Source organism: Salmo salar, chromosome ssa01, assembly GCF_905237065.1.
Source record: "Salmo salar chromosome ssa01, Ssal_v3.1, whole genome shotgun sequence".
Lineage (NCBI taxonomy): Eukaryota > Metazoa > Chordata > Actinopteri > Salmoniformes > Salmonidae > Salmo > Salmo salar.
In genome coordinates, this window is record NC_059442.1 from 74998540 (window position 1) to 75011201 (window position 12662).

Below are 12662 nucleotides of genomic sequence, written 5' to 3' on the forward strand. Positions count from 1 at the left end.
AGTGCTGCTCTGCCTTCTTAACAACAATATAAACATTGCAGGTCCTACAGGCTCTAGTTTTGTCGCACCTGGACTACTGTTCAGTCGTGTGGGCAGTTGCCACAAAAAGGGACCTCTGAAAATTACAATTGGCTCAGAACAGGGCAGCACAGCTGGCCCTTAAATGTACACGGACAGATAACATTAATAATATGCACGTACATCTCTCATAGCTCAAAGTGGAGGAGAGATTGTCTTCATCACTACTTGTTTTTCTAAGAAGTGTTGACATGCTGAATGCACAGAAGTGTCTGTTTAAACTACTAGCACACAGCTCAGACACCCATGCAAACCCCACAAGACATGCCACCGAGGTCTCTTCACAATTGCCAAGTGAACAGACTATGGTAGGCGCACAGAACTATATAGAGCCATGGCTACATGGAACTCTATTCCACATCAGGTAACTGATGCAAGCAGTAGAATCCGATTTAAAAAACAGATAAAAAGATACCTTATGGAACAGCAGGGACTGTGAAGAGACCCACACACAGGCACAGACACACATACACATGATAAGACATGCACTCTACACACAGATAATGTGATAGTAGAGTACTGGCCTGAGGGAACGCACTTAATGTGTTGTGAAAAGTGTCATGAAATGTAATGTCATGTAATATTTTAAATCTTGCTGGACTACAGGAAGAGTAGTGGCTGCCTTGGCTAATGGGGATCCTAAATAAATACAAATACTAAATACCATCCATGATATCAACATTATAGTTTTAATAACCATGTTTTGAGGCAATATGGTGTTCGTTTACATTGTTCACAAACGTAGTAAAACAAGCTTATATTTTGGGTTCTGCTGGGATAGGACAGTTGAACAAAGCTCATGGGGCATTGATACACTTTATTCTTCAAGAATCAATGGGTACATATCAATTTATTAGTCCAAACATGGACGTAGCAACTGCTGATTGCCCCTTTAAAGAGACCAAGAAAGATTTAGTCTTCCATGAAATCCTACGAGGGGCTGAGGGAGGAGAGAGATCAGTAACTACCCTAATAACCAGTAATTGGTGCAGAGGGAGAGTAGCGGCCCACCAACCTACAAGAGGCAAAACCAAACTCATCATCAGCCGGTTGACACTAATCTAGTCTGAGCTCACTCGCAGATGGTGGGAGAATAGTGAGGTGGAAATCATATGGGGCTAATTTCTCCCTTTTCCCCTCTATCCAATCACTGCTATTTCCCCTTCCCTCTATCCAATCACTGCCATCTCTCTTTACCCTCTATCCAATCACTGCTATTTCCCTTTACCACTGTCATCTCCCTTTCCCCTCTCTCCTCTGCCTGGGTCTTCTGATAGGTCAAGACAGCCCTAGAGGAGCAACAGATGTCTTGTTCCCCATGCTTGTGAATGCAGCGCTAACTTGTTCAATCTGTTTCCACTAGCATTGCTACAAGCTCCAAAAATGCTAGCCAGGAGATTCTGGATGATGCTAAATAACCAGCAAACAAAACAAAAAAATGGTTTGAATGAAACACCCTCAGTAAGTTGCAAATAATGTAAAACTTTTTTTTTTTTTATCTATCCCTTTAAGGAAAGAACAAAACATGATCTTCTGGGTTCCTGATTACTGAGGAAGAGGAGAAAGTAATCTGATGGGACAAAGATCAAGTCTGGGAAAACAGAGAGGGAGTTACTTAATTTAATCCTGTGGAGTAGCTCGCTACTTAATTACAAGTGAATCCATATATGTTGGCTGGTTGGGGCTGGATGAGTATCATGGCTGAGGGTCACGATCCCAACTGGGTATAACTCAACGCTCATCATATTCATTGTTTTCTTATTGGAAGATTAACTGCTTTCCTAGGATGAAAAGAGATACACAATCAACTGTCAGCAACTACAGACCACAACATTCTGACAGACAGTCATATTATCACATAGGGATCATGTAATAAGCCACGGTGAGAACGTTCAAGGGACACGTGGTGTAAAGCATGAATCGTAGTCTACAGACACTGAGACGATGTAGTCCGGGGTCCCACTGTGACATAGCTACATGACTCTGAGACCATCCGCGGGGGACACACAGCCCAAACATGCACCTCCCCACAATTCCAAACCAACACGTCTCCGGTACGTGTCCTCTATTCATTTGAATGTGTTGACAGTTGGAGAAACTGCTTGAGCTGCGCTGAGAATTCGAAAAGTATGAAAGCCAACAGTCCAATATTCTAGAACGCTGCTGTGTGTATACGTACATGTTTTGGACTATGATAAACACTGACATCATCATGACATCATCATGCACAACAGGGTGTGGCCACAAGGGAGGGTGTGATATTGTGAGAGCCAATAAATCACCCTTTGCTAAGCCCAACCCCTCTGGTTACGGTTGCTACCTCGCTCCTAATTGTCCCGGGAAGTCCAATTCCCAATTCAAAGAGAAAACCCCTCACAATGATCTCAAACTGTGTTTTTAATGCACAAAAATTAAATGAAATTAAAATTAAATGAAATTAAACACTGACTACCCCATGCTAATCGGAAGACTTTCGGGAATGTTATGGTGGACTGTCATTACAATTGCTTCACGGGAACCTGGTAAAATTAAGTTTGTACTGTGGCTAGCCACCGGATGGCTCTGAATGCACTGTTAGCATGCAGTCAAAGCTACTAATTAATTTTGGAGCTAAGTAGTGCTGATGTTGACAGCAGTGAGTTATATTAATAATATAGCTAACTTAGCAAGTTAACATACATTTGGAGAATACAAGTTATATTAACTGGCTAGCTAGCTAACTAACGTTAGCAACATTTTCAACGTTGGTCAATGAGCTCTAGCAAGCTAACCAGCTAGCAAACAATGCAACAAAAGTATAATTTCGGCTTCGTAAAAATACTCCAACAGGCACTGCATTTCAGGAATCACAGTCCCAAGTTCCCCTGGCGCACTGTTCAATTATTTAGTCATTTAAACAACTTGGTTTTTTTTATGAACACCCTCCGTTTTGCCATTGCCCTCATTGGCTTCCATACTTTGGAAATGAGAGCTTGTCCATGCTTTGGACTCAAGTTTGGTTAGCGACAGTTGCTATCCACTGGAGCGCTGCAATGAGTTGCCTAAAATTCTGGGATGGGACTTAGCGAAGGGGGAATTGAAGTCTCTGTTGATGTAGGTAGGAGGTCATCCCATTGTGTATGATGATGTCATTTTGTTTAGTAGTGTACCTTTAAGATGAACCCCATTTGATATGCTACATATCTAGATTCTCTATTAATATCGCTCTATGAACATCACTCGAGCATGGCTCTCGTTCCTGCACAAGTCAGTCCTGTGAGCTTGAAATATAATGATCAGGATCAGAACAGAAATACAGTTAGCAAGGAGGTTCCCCTAAAAGCATGGGATGCCGTCATAAACAAAGGAAGAGAAAACGACAACAAAAATAAATGAAAACTGTCATCAAGATATTGCATACAGTCAGAGATAAAGAATCCCTTCAACATAGTCACATTTTATACATAATATACTGTATTAGAAACAATATAATACACCAAACACCAACTGTCTAATAACAGTCACCACACGAGTGCTTGACTGATGTAGCATGCGCTAGCCACAGAGCTAACAGCTGCAGTAGAGCAGCACCACAAAGCAACACCACCACCACCACCCAATACAACCCACAGAAATAATAAGAATAAATATTACTCAAATGAATGATACTACTACTAATAATAATAACAATAAATACATTTAAATAAGCCACGTGGACGACTTTACGTATAAAGCACATACAGTACACACATGTATACCTACACTTGAAACACACACACATACAGGGCACACAGAACAGACATGTAACAACACGTGTTGGGCGGTATAACTTACAGGCACGTAAAGTGGTTGCGCAATCATGAACAGAGACAGAGGAGAGTGGGTAGGCCCTCTGTAGGGTGTCCATGTTACTATGTACACTGCCTGACATGCAAGAGCAGTCTCGCTCTGAACGGCCGCAATCAAAACAACATGCCAGTTTCATTTGTTTGTAGACGGACATCTTGGCTACAGTCATGTTTTGGGATGAGAGGAAGAGGAAAAGCAGCAGGTTAATGGCAAAAGGAGAAACACTCATGTTGGGAAGCCGGAAGGTTCCCCCATAAAGGAGATAATAAGTGCAAAGCCTTAGATGCCAGCTCTAACTGACTTGAGACCCAACAAAAGACCAGTAATGGGCACCTAAAATGTGAGGGAGCTTCATACAGTGGGGTCCGAAATGATTGAGACTCTTGATAAAGATGAGCAAAAATAACTGTATAAAATACTGTACATTTAAATACTGAGCTATATTGTATGCTTAAAACAATTGGGAAATTATCTTATTTTATACTAATATAATTGCTCAGAGAAAGAGATTGTTAAATAAGTAATATTTTCTCTTAAAGGTAGGGGTCAAAATTATTGACACCCCTGTTTTCAATATCTTTCAATACCTCAAGCTTTGATTATTTGAGTTAGCTGTGTAGTACTACTGTAAGACAAAAACCAAAACGTTCACCCACGGGGGCCCCCAGGACCGGGTTTGGGAAACCAGAAACCAGAGACCATTCCTTCATACAGAATCCTTCCAGATCCTTGATATCCTTCATCTGTGACTATGGGCTGCCCTCTTCAATTCAAACCACAGGATTTCAATGGGTTTCATGTCCGGAGACATGCGATTGCAAAAATGTAGATTTTGTGGCCAATTCATAATTGGCTTATCACATACGCCGCTCCTAGTTATATATACATATCTACTTCAATTACCTCATACCCCTGCACATCGACTCGGTACTGGTACCCGTGTATTCCAAGTTATTGTTATTCATTATTCATCTAGTATTACTTTTATTATTATGTGTTTTACTTCTGTACGGAGGAATGGTCTAAGATCCCTCTTTTATCCTCGCAAGGTGAGGTATTGAAAGGTATTAAAAACAGCGTCAATAATTTTGACCCCTCCCTTTTTGAGAAAAAAACTATTACTTGTTAAACAAAATCTATTTCTCTGAGCAATTGTATTAGTATAAAAAAATATAATTTCCCTTGTTTTGCATACAATATAGATCAGTATTTTTGTTATTTATTTTATACAGTAATTTATCAAGGGTGTCAATAATGTTGGACCCCACAGTATACGGCTAGAGTGCCAAACTGCTTTTGGTTCTTTGCAGTAAGAATTGTGTGCAATATATTATCAAGGCCAGAAAAAGCTTTTTTCAAAGTTGTCCTAATGTCTTGTTTTGATCAATAAAGTTTTGAACAATTTGAATGTTGTAGTCCAATTTAACTTGTAGTACAGATGGTCTTAGGCTCAAGGGTCAAGCTGTGTCCTAAGGCTGAAAATGCCATAACAGGTATACAGGCCAATATGACAGTGGGGGAGTGGGGGAAGGGGGACAGGGGTAGATGGAAGGGGAGTCATTCTGGGGTAGTAGAGTAGCATGGGCAATGTCTTCAGCAGCAAACCTCCTAGAGACACATATTATTCCAATTAGAACAGAACAGATCATAACAACCTCTATGCGTCCGGCTAAAGGTGTGGATCACGTACCTGTATCCCTTCATGCAGGTGCAGCAGCCTTGGTCAAGGCATCATCACACTACTCTATTGGCTAGACTGGCCATACCATGCTAGTCTATAATACAAGAGTTTCACTAAACCAGCACTCCCCCAGAGAGGTTTGTGTATGTGTTTGCAAGTTACTGTGGATGTACATGGAGTACAGATTAACTCTCTTAATTTGACCCTGCTTCTCACAGCAGGAAAAAATATCTTGCATGCAGCAACAGGAAACGTGAATTATTATGTGGATTATAATTAATGGAAATGTTTGTAGGGGGTGATACATTTTTCATTAGGGCAAATCAAGTCTGACATTTTAAAGTGGAAATTAAAAACTTTAGAAGCCCTTTTAAACCTTTGCATTTCATGCTGCACAGAAAAATTATCTGCGACAACAGAGTGATCAAATTAAGATGGCAGATCTGTATGTCAAACATTTGAGGTGTGTGTGCGTGTACAGTAGAGGTCTTAACCCCAGGAGAAGTAGCGGTAGGTAGTGAAAGCCCCTCAGAGCAGCAGTTCTAGATTTCTGTAACTCTGGTTCAGGCAACAAACACCAATCCCTGGTTCCCATTCTCTCTATGCCAGGGTACCAAGTCACTAACTCACTCTAACACCCTCACAGAAACTCTGGCACTCTCTCGGAGGAGAACTATAAGTCTACTTTTACTGTTTTAACATGTGTGGCTAGGAGCCCAAACGAGGTGGCAAGTTTCAGTTTGTGGCCATAGAGAGAATGGGGAGCGAGGCCTGGCCCCAAACAGGGACTGTGTCCTATAAACAGCATGCATAAGCACGTTATAAGCATTCATAAGCACGCATAAAGAAATCACAGCGATTAAAGAGGGGTGGAGTGTGGTAACTGTTTACAGAGCAGAAACAGTTTTGGAGGCGTGACAGACATGCAGTGTGGCTTTCGTTTCATGCTGAACTCTGAGTTTTATTCTGAGTTCTTTTTAGGCTGGGCATTCAGTTGAACACAGTACTGTACATGTAGTTGTTGGTTAGCGAGACATGGGAGGGGGAGATGGAGAACACGACATGACAATTTGTTTGATTCAAATGGCTTCACACATACCCGTTACCCTGATCTACTACAATACGGACTACAGTGTCCCTTTTAGGACATTCTTCACTACAAGAGTCCACAAGAACATGAATGTCTTTGTAAATTTTGTCAAAGAAAGGTGATTGTTAACACACACAGGCACACACACAACTGCGCTGTATCTTTTGTTTGTGGTTCTAGAAATAAAAGTATGTTTTCGTATGTCCCATTCAACATTACACCTGACAAAACGTACAAAGACGAAGTCATCATGAAGCCAGTGTTGAAAATTGATAGTGAGAAGGATGTCCTAAAATGTACACCTGACTAACGGACATTGATCCTCTTAAGTGAAAGACAACCCTATTCAGCAAGAACTCGATGAGCAGTGTTGACTTTGAATAGTAAATCGAACTTAGTCATATTATATTAACAGTCATAATATATTAACATATGTATACTTATCGAAAACAACCAAACTAAAACCACTTTTAAACACTCCAGTTATTGTACCATGTTGCAAAGCACAAATGGAAATAGAGGAATGCGTAACACAAAGAACAGTTTTCCCTTGAAATACTCACTTTGTGTTCAGACATCTTCAACCAACCAAACCAAACCATCAAACACTGCGCACCATAAAACCAACCTGGACTCAGAGGTAGACGTAGCATAGTAAAAGTAAATTCGATCCACTCCAATTTGTATGATATGTTTCGTTTCATATGGTAGTTATTCATTTGAGGATGTCCATCATCCATTTCTTATGATAAGTAACGAATTCGAATTCGTATGATATGTTCCGAATTGAATTTCGTACAATATGTTACGAATTGCAATTTGTACAATAAGTTCCAAATTTGCAAAAACATATGACGTTAATGAATTCCAATTTGTTGTAGCTAGGCTAGGGCTTAAGGTTAAGGTTAGGGTTAAAGTTAGCTAACATGCTAAGTAGTTGCAAAGTAGACAAAAATAAAATTATCAAGTTGTCCGTGATCAGATTTGAACACTCTAGACGTTGGCATTATACGCCCACCCTTCCACACCGTCCAACCACCCACTTTCGCCTTAAGTAATCTTTTGTCTTATGTGACCATACCAAACGTAACAAATCACACTAATTCAAATGTCCCGGATTTACTTTTACTATGTTACATCTAGACTATGAGACCAGGCTGCATAAAACACAACCAAGGGTTAATCTATGCAATGATGAAACTAAAGTAAGACAACTTTTCCCTTTAAGATTTGTATGACAACTACTGTAAAGGTTAAGCTACACCTACAGTTAACTGCAACCATAGAGATATTACCATTACTAGTACAGTAACTCCATTCAAATCAATGGGTCTGTGATGGTTGGACCGGCGTCCATATTGAGTATACCCATGAGTGTTCCAGTCAAATTGCACGGTTTTTTTACCGTTCTAGTAATTCTATAACAGTCTATGATTGAAACACCCTGTTGCTCATCATATTCTGGCTGAATAGGTTTCTGAGGATGTGTGTCAGTTTCCTTCAATAGGCTACATTCAGGACTGTGAGACATGGCCATCTAGTGGCCAAATGGCAGTACAACATTGGCGCTTAAAATAACTGTCTAATGAAGCTGTTTTCTTTCACTCAGGCCACTGAGGGCAGTGAGTAAAAAAGGGCCTGATGACCATATAGAATTGAAATGCAGTGGGGCTGGGGGCGACGACATTTCAATTCTAAATGCACTGATGAACTCTGTGTAATGGTATGACTGGAGCTGGGCAGAGGACCAGAGCACTGGGGGGCGGGGAAGGGACCAGAAGCAGTGAGGGGGGTACGACCAGATTGTTTTGATTGTGTTTTGCAACATTGCTCAATAAGCTGAAATATTTTAAGAACTTCCCACAAGAACAGTTTACGCTTTTCAGAAAAACAGCAGTGTGCAAAATCACTAAAAAAATCTAAAAGAAATCCATGACTAACGTTACCTATATCAATCTGTGTGTTTGATATTTCAGATTGTCACCACACCCATTTACAACTTTCTCAGAGCGTGACATTAGAGAGAGGAGGTAAGGAGGACTTAAGGACAGCTGATGACAAAGTTTAGGATTGGGTTTCTAATACAGATCTGTTCAGTTTAACAACCAAATATTGCGGCATAAATACGTTTTTGAAGTGAGTCGAAGAGAGTTCATCTACTTCTATGATAAAATCACTCTCCACTCTGTCATCTGAAATGAGTCGAGGCTGGGCTAGACTATGGGCCTATGAGGAGACACACTAGACAATCAGATGCTGGTTTGAGTTAGGGTTCTGCTGTATTCCTTCAGGCCTGGTCTGAGGCAGGACAGTGTAAAGATGAGAGGCGAGGAGAGGGATGCAAATGCTACACTGGTAACATGCAACATAGAATACAGTATACTATTGGCTGAGGAAGAGAAAAGACACTTGCACTGCACTCTGGGTAGGAGGGAACCCGTGGTTTTTTTACTCACAATAAATCACTACCAGAGAGTGGTTAAAATAAAGAAGTGGTGTTTTCCGGCGGCAGTAGGGGAAGGAAATAACATTAAAAAAATGTCAATGGTCATAAAAACATGGAAAAAATAAACAACAATAACAACAGAAACAAAACAGAACTAACAGAAGACAAACTTCCATTCTAGTAATGGAACGGTCATCTCTCTAAATGGGGCCCTCCTGCTGGTAATAAAACAGTATGGATGGAGACACAGAAACCCAAAATAATCTAGAATATAACTGTCTTGTTTCAGGTACAGTAAATCTAGTGGACCAATGCATGATTACCAATTACACTATAGGGCCAACCCAAACCGTACTGTGCTGGCTTGGATACATTATGTTCACATTGTCCTTTCCAGCACGGTTCCAGCAACTGTAGTGGATATGTAACCAGGCCAGCCTAGTATAGTTCGGCTTGCCTTGTCTCAGTTATACTGTGAATCAGACAATACAGGTCTCTGGTTCTCTCTACCTGACAGACTACGAGGCCTTTAGTGTGAATAATTGAGATGACACAGACAAAGGGAAAGGATGTTGGAGATCATGTGTTTGGGCATAGGCTGCTTACTGTAACTGTTGCTGACCTTTCTAGATGTATAGAGATTACAGGACACTAAATTATTTAACATGCTAACATGTTGGGACAAGTGCCCATGTAGGTCAGGTAGTAATAAGGCCCTGCCTCTGAATTAATGCTTTCAATTCAGGCTATTCAGGAAGTAAACCAAAAATACAAAATATTATTTTCCTACTTCCTGAATTAACTGAATTGAAATTGAATTGAACCCAACCCTGGTACATATTCTCTAATTCCCAGTCTGACCAATAGTAATATTAAGTCATATTCCAAGTCATTCACTGCTGAAATATGTTTTTGGTGGAATGCCTGGCCCAATAAGGCGCTCTGATTCCTTATGGTTGGGCCAATAGGGAGTCTGGTTGTCTGACCCAATGACCCCTGAGCAGAGGAAAGCCATTGGCTCATTTATTCTTCCACCTGACTGAGGTCATTACCTCTGCCTGTGTCAGAGTCACTATGGCGATCTGACAGCCTCCTTCTGCTCAGCTACTCCTGTCATTCTACCTCTCCCTGACACTCACTTACTCCATCATTAGCATACTGATGTAGAACTCCCACTCTTTCTTTCTCTCTTTGCCGGTCTTCTCGCTTTCTTTCCCTCTCTTTTTCTCCCTCCAGACTTCAGTCCACCCTTCTAGCTAGTTTCATCATTATGATAAACTCTTGACATGATAGGTATACATATTCAAAATAAAAAAGAAATGAAATGAAAAAAATCGAACAACATATACACAATGTTGCCTGTACTGTTCTCTTGGATTGAGAAAATAATACCATAACACATTGATTTCAGATCATACCACAATGAAGGTTTGAAAGTTGTGATCACAGTTGATACACTCAAAAGAGACTCAAGGTAATCACTGGGGCAATTTCCATTTCCATTTTATCACTGTAAAAGGACATTCCTATGAGAAACAGTAAGGGATATGACAATCTTTATTATAGCACATCCTAATCATACTTCAGAGACATTGGGGGGTAGGGGAGGGGTTGGGGATGGGAGGGGGGTCATGAGAGGGGTGGGTGGTGGTGTTGTGGACGGGGAGTAGCTGTACTCACGTCGTTTGCAACCGCACTTTTTGATCCGTTTAGGGTCTGTGATGTCGTCGTGACAAGCTTTGCAGTAGAAAAATGCTCTGGGGGAAACAGCAGCATAGACATTTATTATCTTGGTTTGCAACTTACACCAATTGAGTTCTACCCATTCCACCAGGCTGAGCTGTGAGCTGGCTTTTACCAGCTGGCTTTTACTTTTACCAATGATATTTATGGAAGTTTAATGTCTAATCGCTTTGTACAGTATGGTGACCTTTTTAGCCACCAAGAGTGTGAAAATAGAAAACACAGACAAGGCCTTAAATTGAGACTGTGGCCTTTTTCTGCCATTACCTCTTTACTTCTTTGGCATCGCTGGCGATGAAGAACCCCAGAGTTCCTTCCTGCATCTTTACGTGGTTCCCCGGGTTGATGAGGATGCTGGGTAATGGGAGAGATAGATGACATCACGCTCTGTAGGCGCTGTTAAGGCCGTTAGAGTCACACTCACGCGCTAATCAAGAGGAATGGTACACACACACACCATCAACCCTCTAGCTGGAGCTATACTACTATAGCCAGCGATATAGAATGGCCTGATTGGATTGGTCAAAGGAATCACAGCTTCTGCAGTCTCCAGTTGTTTGTTTGGAGAGTGGTATGGAATGGAAGTACTGTAAATGCTATCAGTGTGAGCTAGTAGGCCACTGTATGGAGGTGGGTATTTGTTCAAGTGTTATTGTGTCAAAAAAAACCTTGCTTCTTCCATTGTTTCCATGTTAAGCCACCTTCTCTGAGGCTACTCACACAGATGGACAGAATGTGCAACAGCATGAGTTGGTTCGTACATTTCATTTTTTTTCTTTTTCACCATGGTTCTGATTGGCTTGGATGGGGTTTGGGGCAGGGTTAGGAGGGATGTGTGTTGGGGGGGGCAGGAAGAATTAAAATTGTTGTTATGGAGTGGTTTCAGTCTGAGAAGTCAGAGCCAATCAGCTATCAGAATGATGTAACAGGCGTGTTACACTACAGTTAGATACTGTTACCTGGGTTAGTACTGGACAGTGGAAGGCAAGGGAATGAACAGCCCTCGGACTAAGACTACAGAGGAATAGGAATCATCTGCTATAGGCTTAAGTGTTGTTATATAATGTATTATAGTATTGTTATAGTACTGCTACAGTACTGCTTTAGTGTATTATAGTATTGTTATAGCACTGCTTTAGGGTATTATAGTATTGTTATAGTACTGCTACAGTACTGCTTTGGTGTATTATAGTATTGTTATAGCACTGCTTTAGTGTATTATAGTATTGTTATAGTACTGCTACAGTACTGCTTTAGGGTATTATAGTATTTTTATAGTACTGCTTTAGGGTATTATAGTATTGTTACAGTACTGCTACAGTACTGCTTTAGGGTATTATAGTATTGTTATAGTACTGTTACAGAACTGCTTTAGGGTATTATAGTATTGTTATGGTACTGCTACAGTACTGCTTTTGTGTATTATAGTATTGTTATAGCACTGCTTTAGGGTATTATAGTATTGTTATAGTACTGCTACAGTACTGCTTTAGGATATTATAGTATTGTTATAGTACTGCTTTAGGGTATTATAGTATTGTTATAGTACTGCTACAGTACTGCTTTAGGGTATTATAGTATTGTTATAGTACTGCTACAGTACTGCTTTAGGATGTTATAGTATTGTTATAGTACTGCTACAGTACTGCTTTAGGGTAGTATAGTATTGTTATAGTACTGCTTTAGGGTATTATAGTATTGTTATAGTACTGCTACAGTACTGCTTTAGGGTATTTGAGCTAAGAAATGTGATATGATATGCATTTTTTCTTTACATTATCAGTGTCCATGTTGAT

General features: G+C 40.5%; 1 protein-coding gene across 30 annotated transcripts in view; it reads right to left on the reverse strand.

Annotated features, from left to right (window-relative positions):
- The window catches only part of kcnma1a (potassium large conductance calcium-activated channel, subfamily M, alpha member 1a), a 260694-nt gene that overhangs the window by 46871 nt on the left and 201161 nt on the right, over positions 1 to 12662 (reverse strand). For 12 of the 30 annotated variants that reach the window (XR_006770679.1, XM_045722188.1, XM_045722190.1 and 9 more), the window contains 4 exons: positions 11134 to 11220; positions 10804 to 10880; positions 9134 to 9142; positions 3892 to 4065 (listed from right to left, as the gene is read on the reverse strand). Coding sequence is in view for 29 of the 30 variants with exons in the window: in XM_045722188.1 (XP_045578144.1) it covers positions 3892 to 4065; positions 9134 to 9142; positions 10804 to 10880; positions 11134 to 11220 (347 nt within the window). In the remaining variant the exon portion in view is untranslated. The remainder of the gene's footprint in view (positions 1 to 3891; positions 4066 to 9133; positions 9143 to 10803; positions 10881 to 11133; positions 11221 to 12662) is intronic. The other 18 variants (XM_014215553.2, XM_045722206.1, XM_014215697.2 and 15 more) reach the window with 3 other exon arrangements.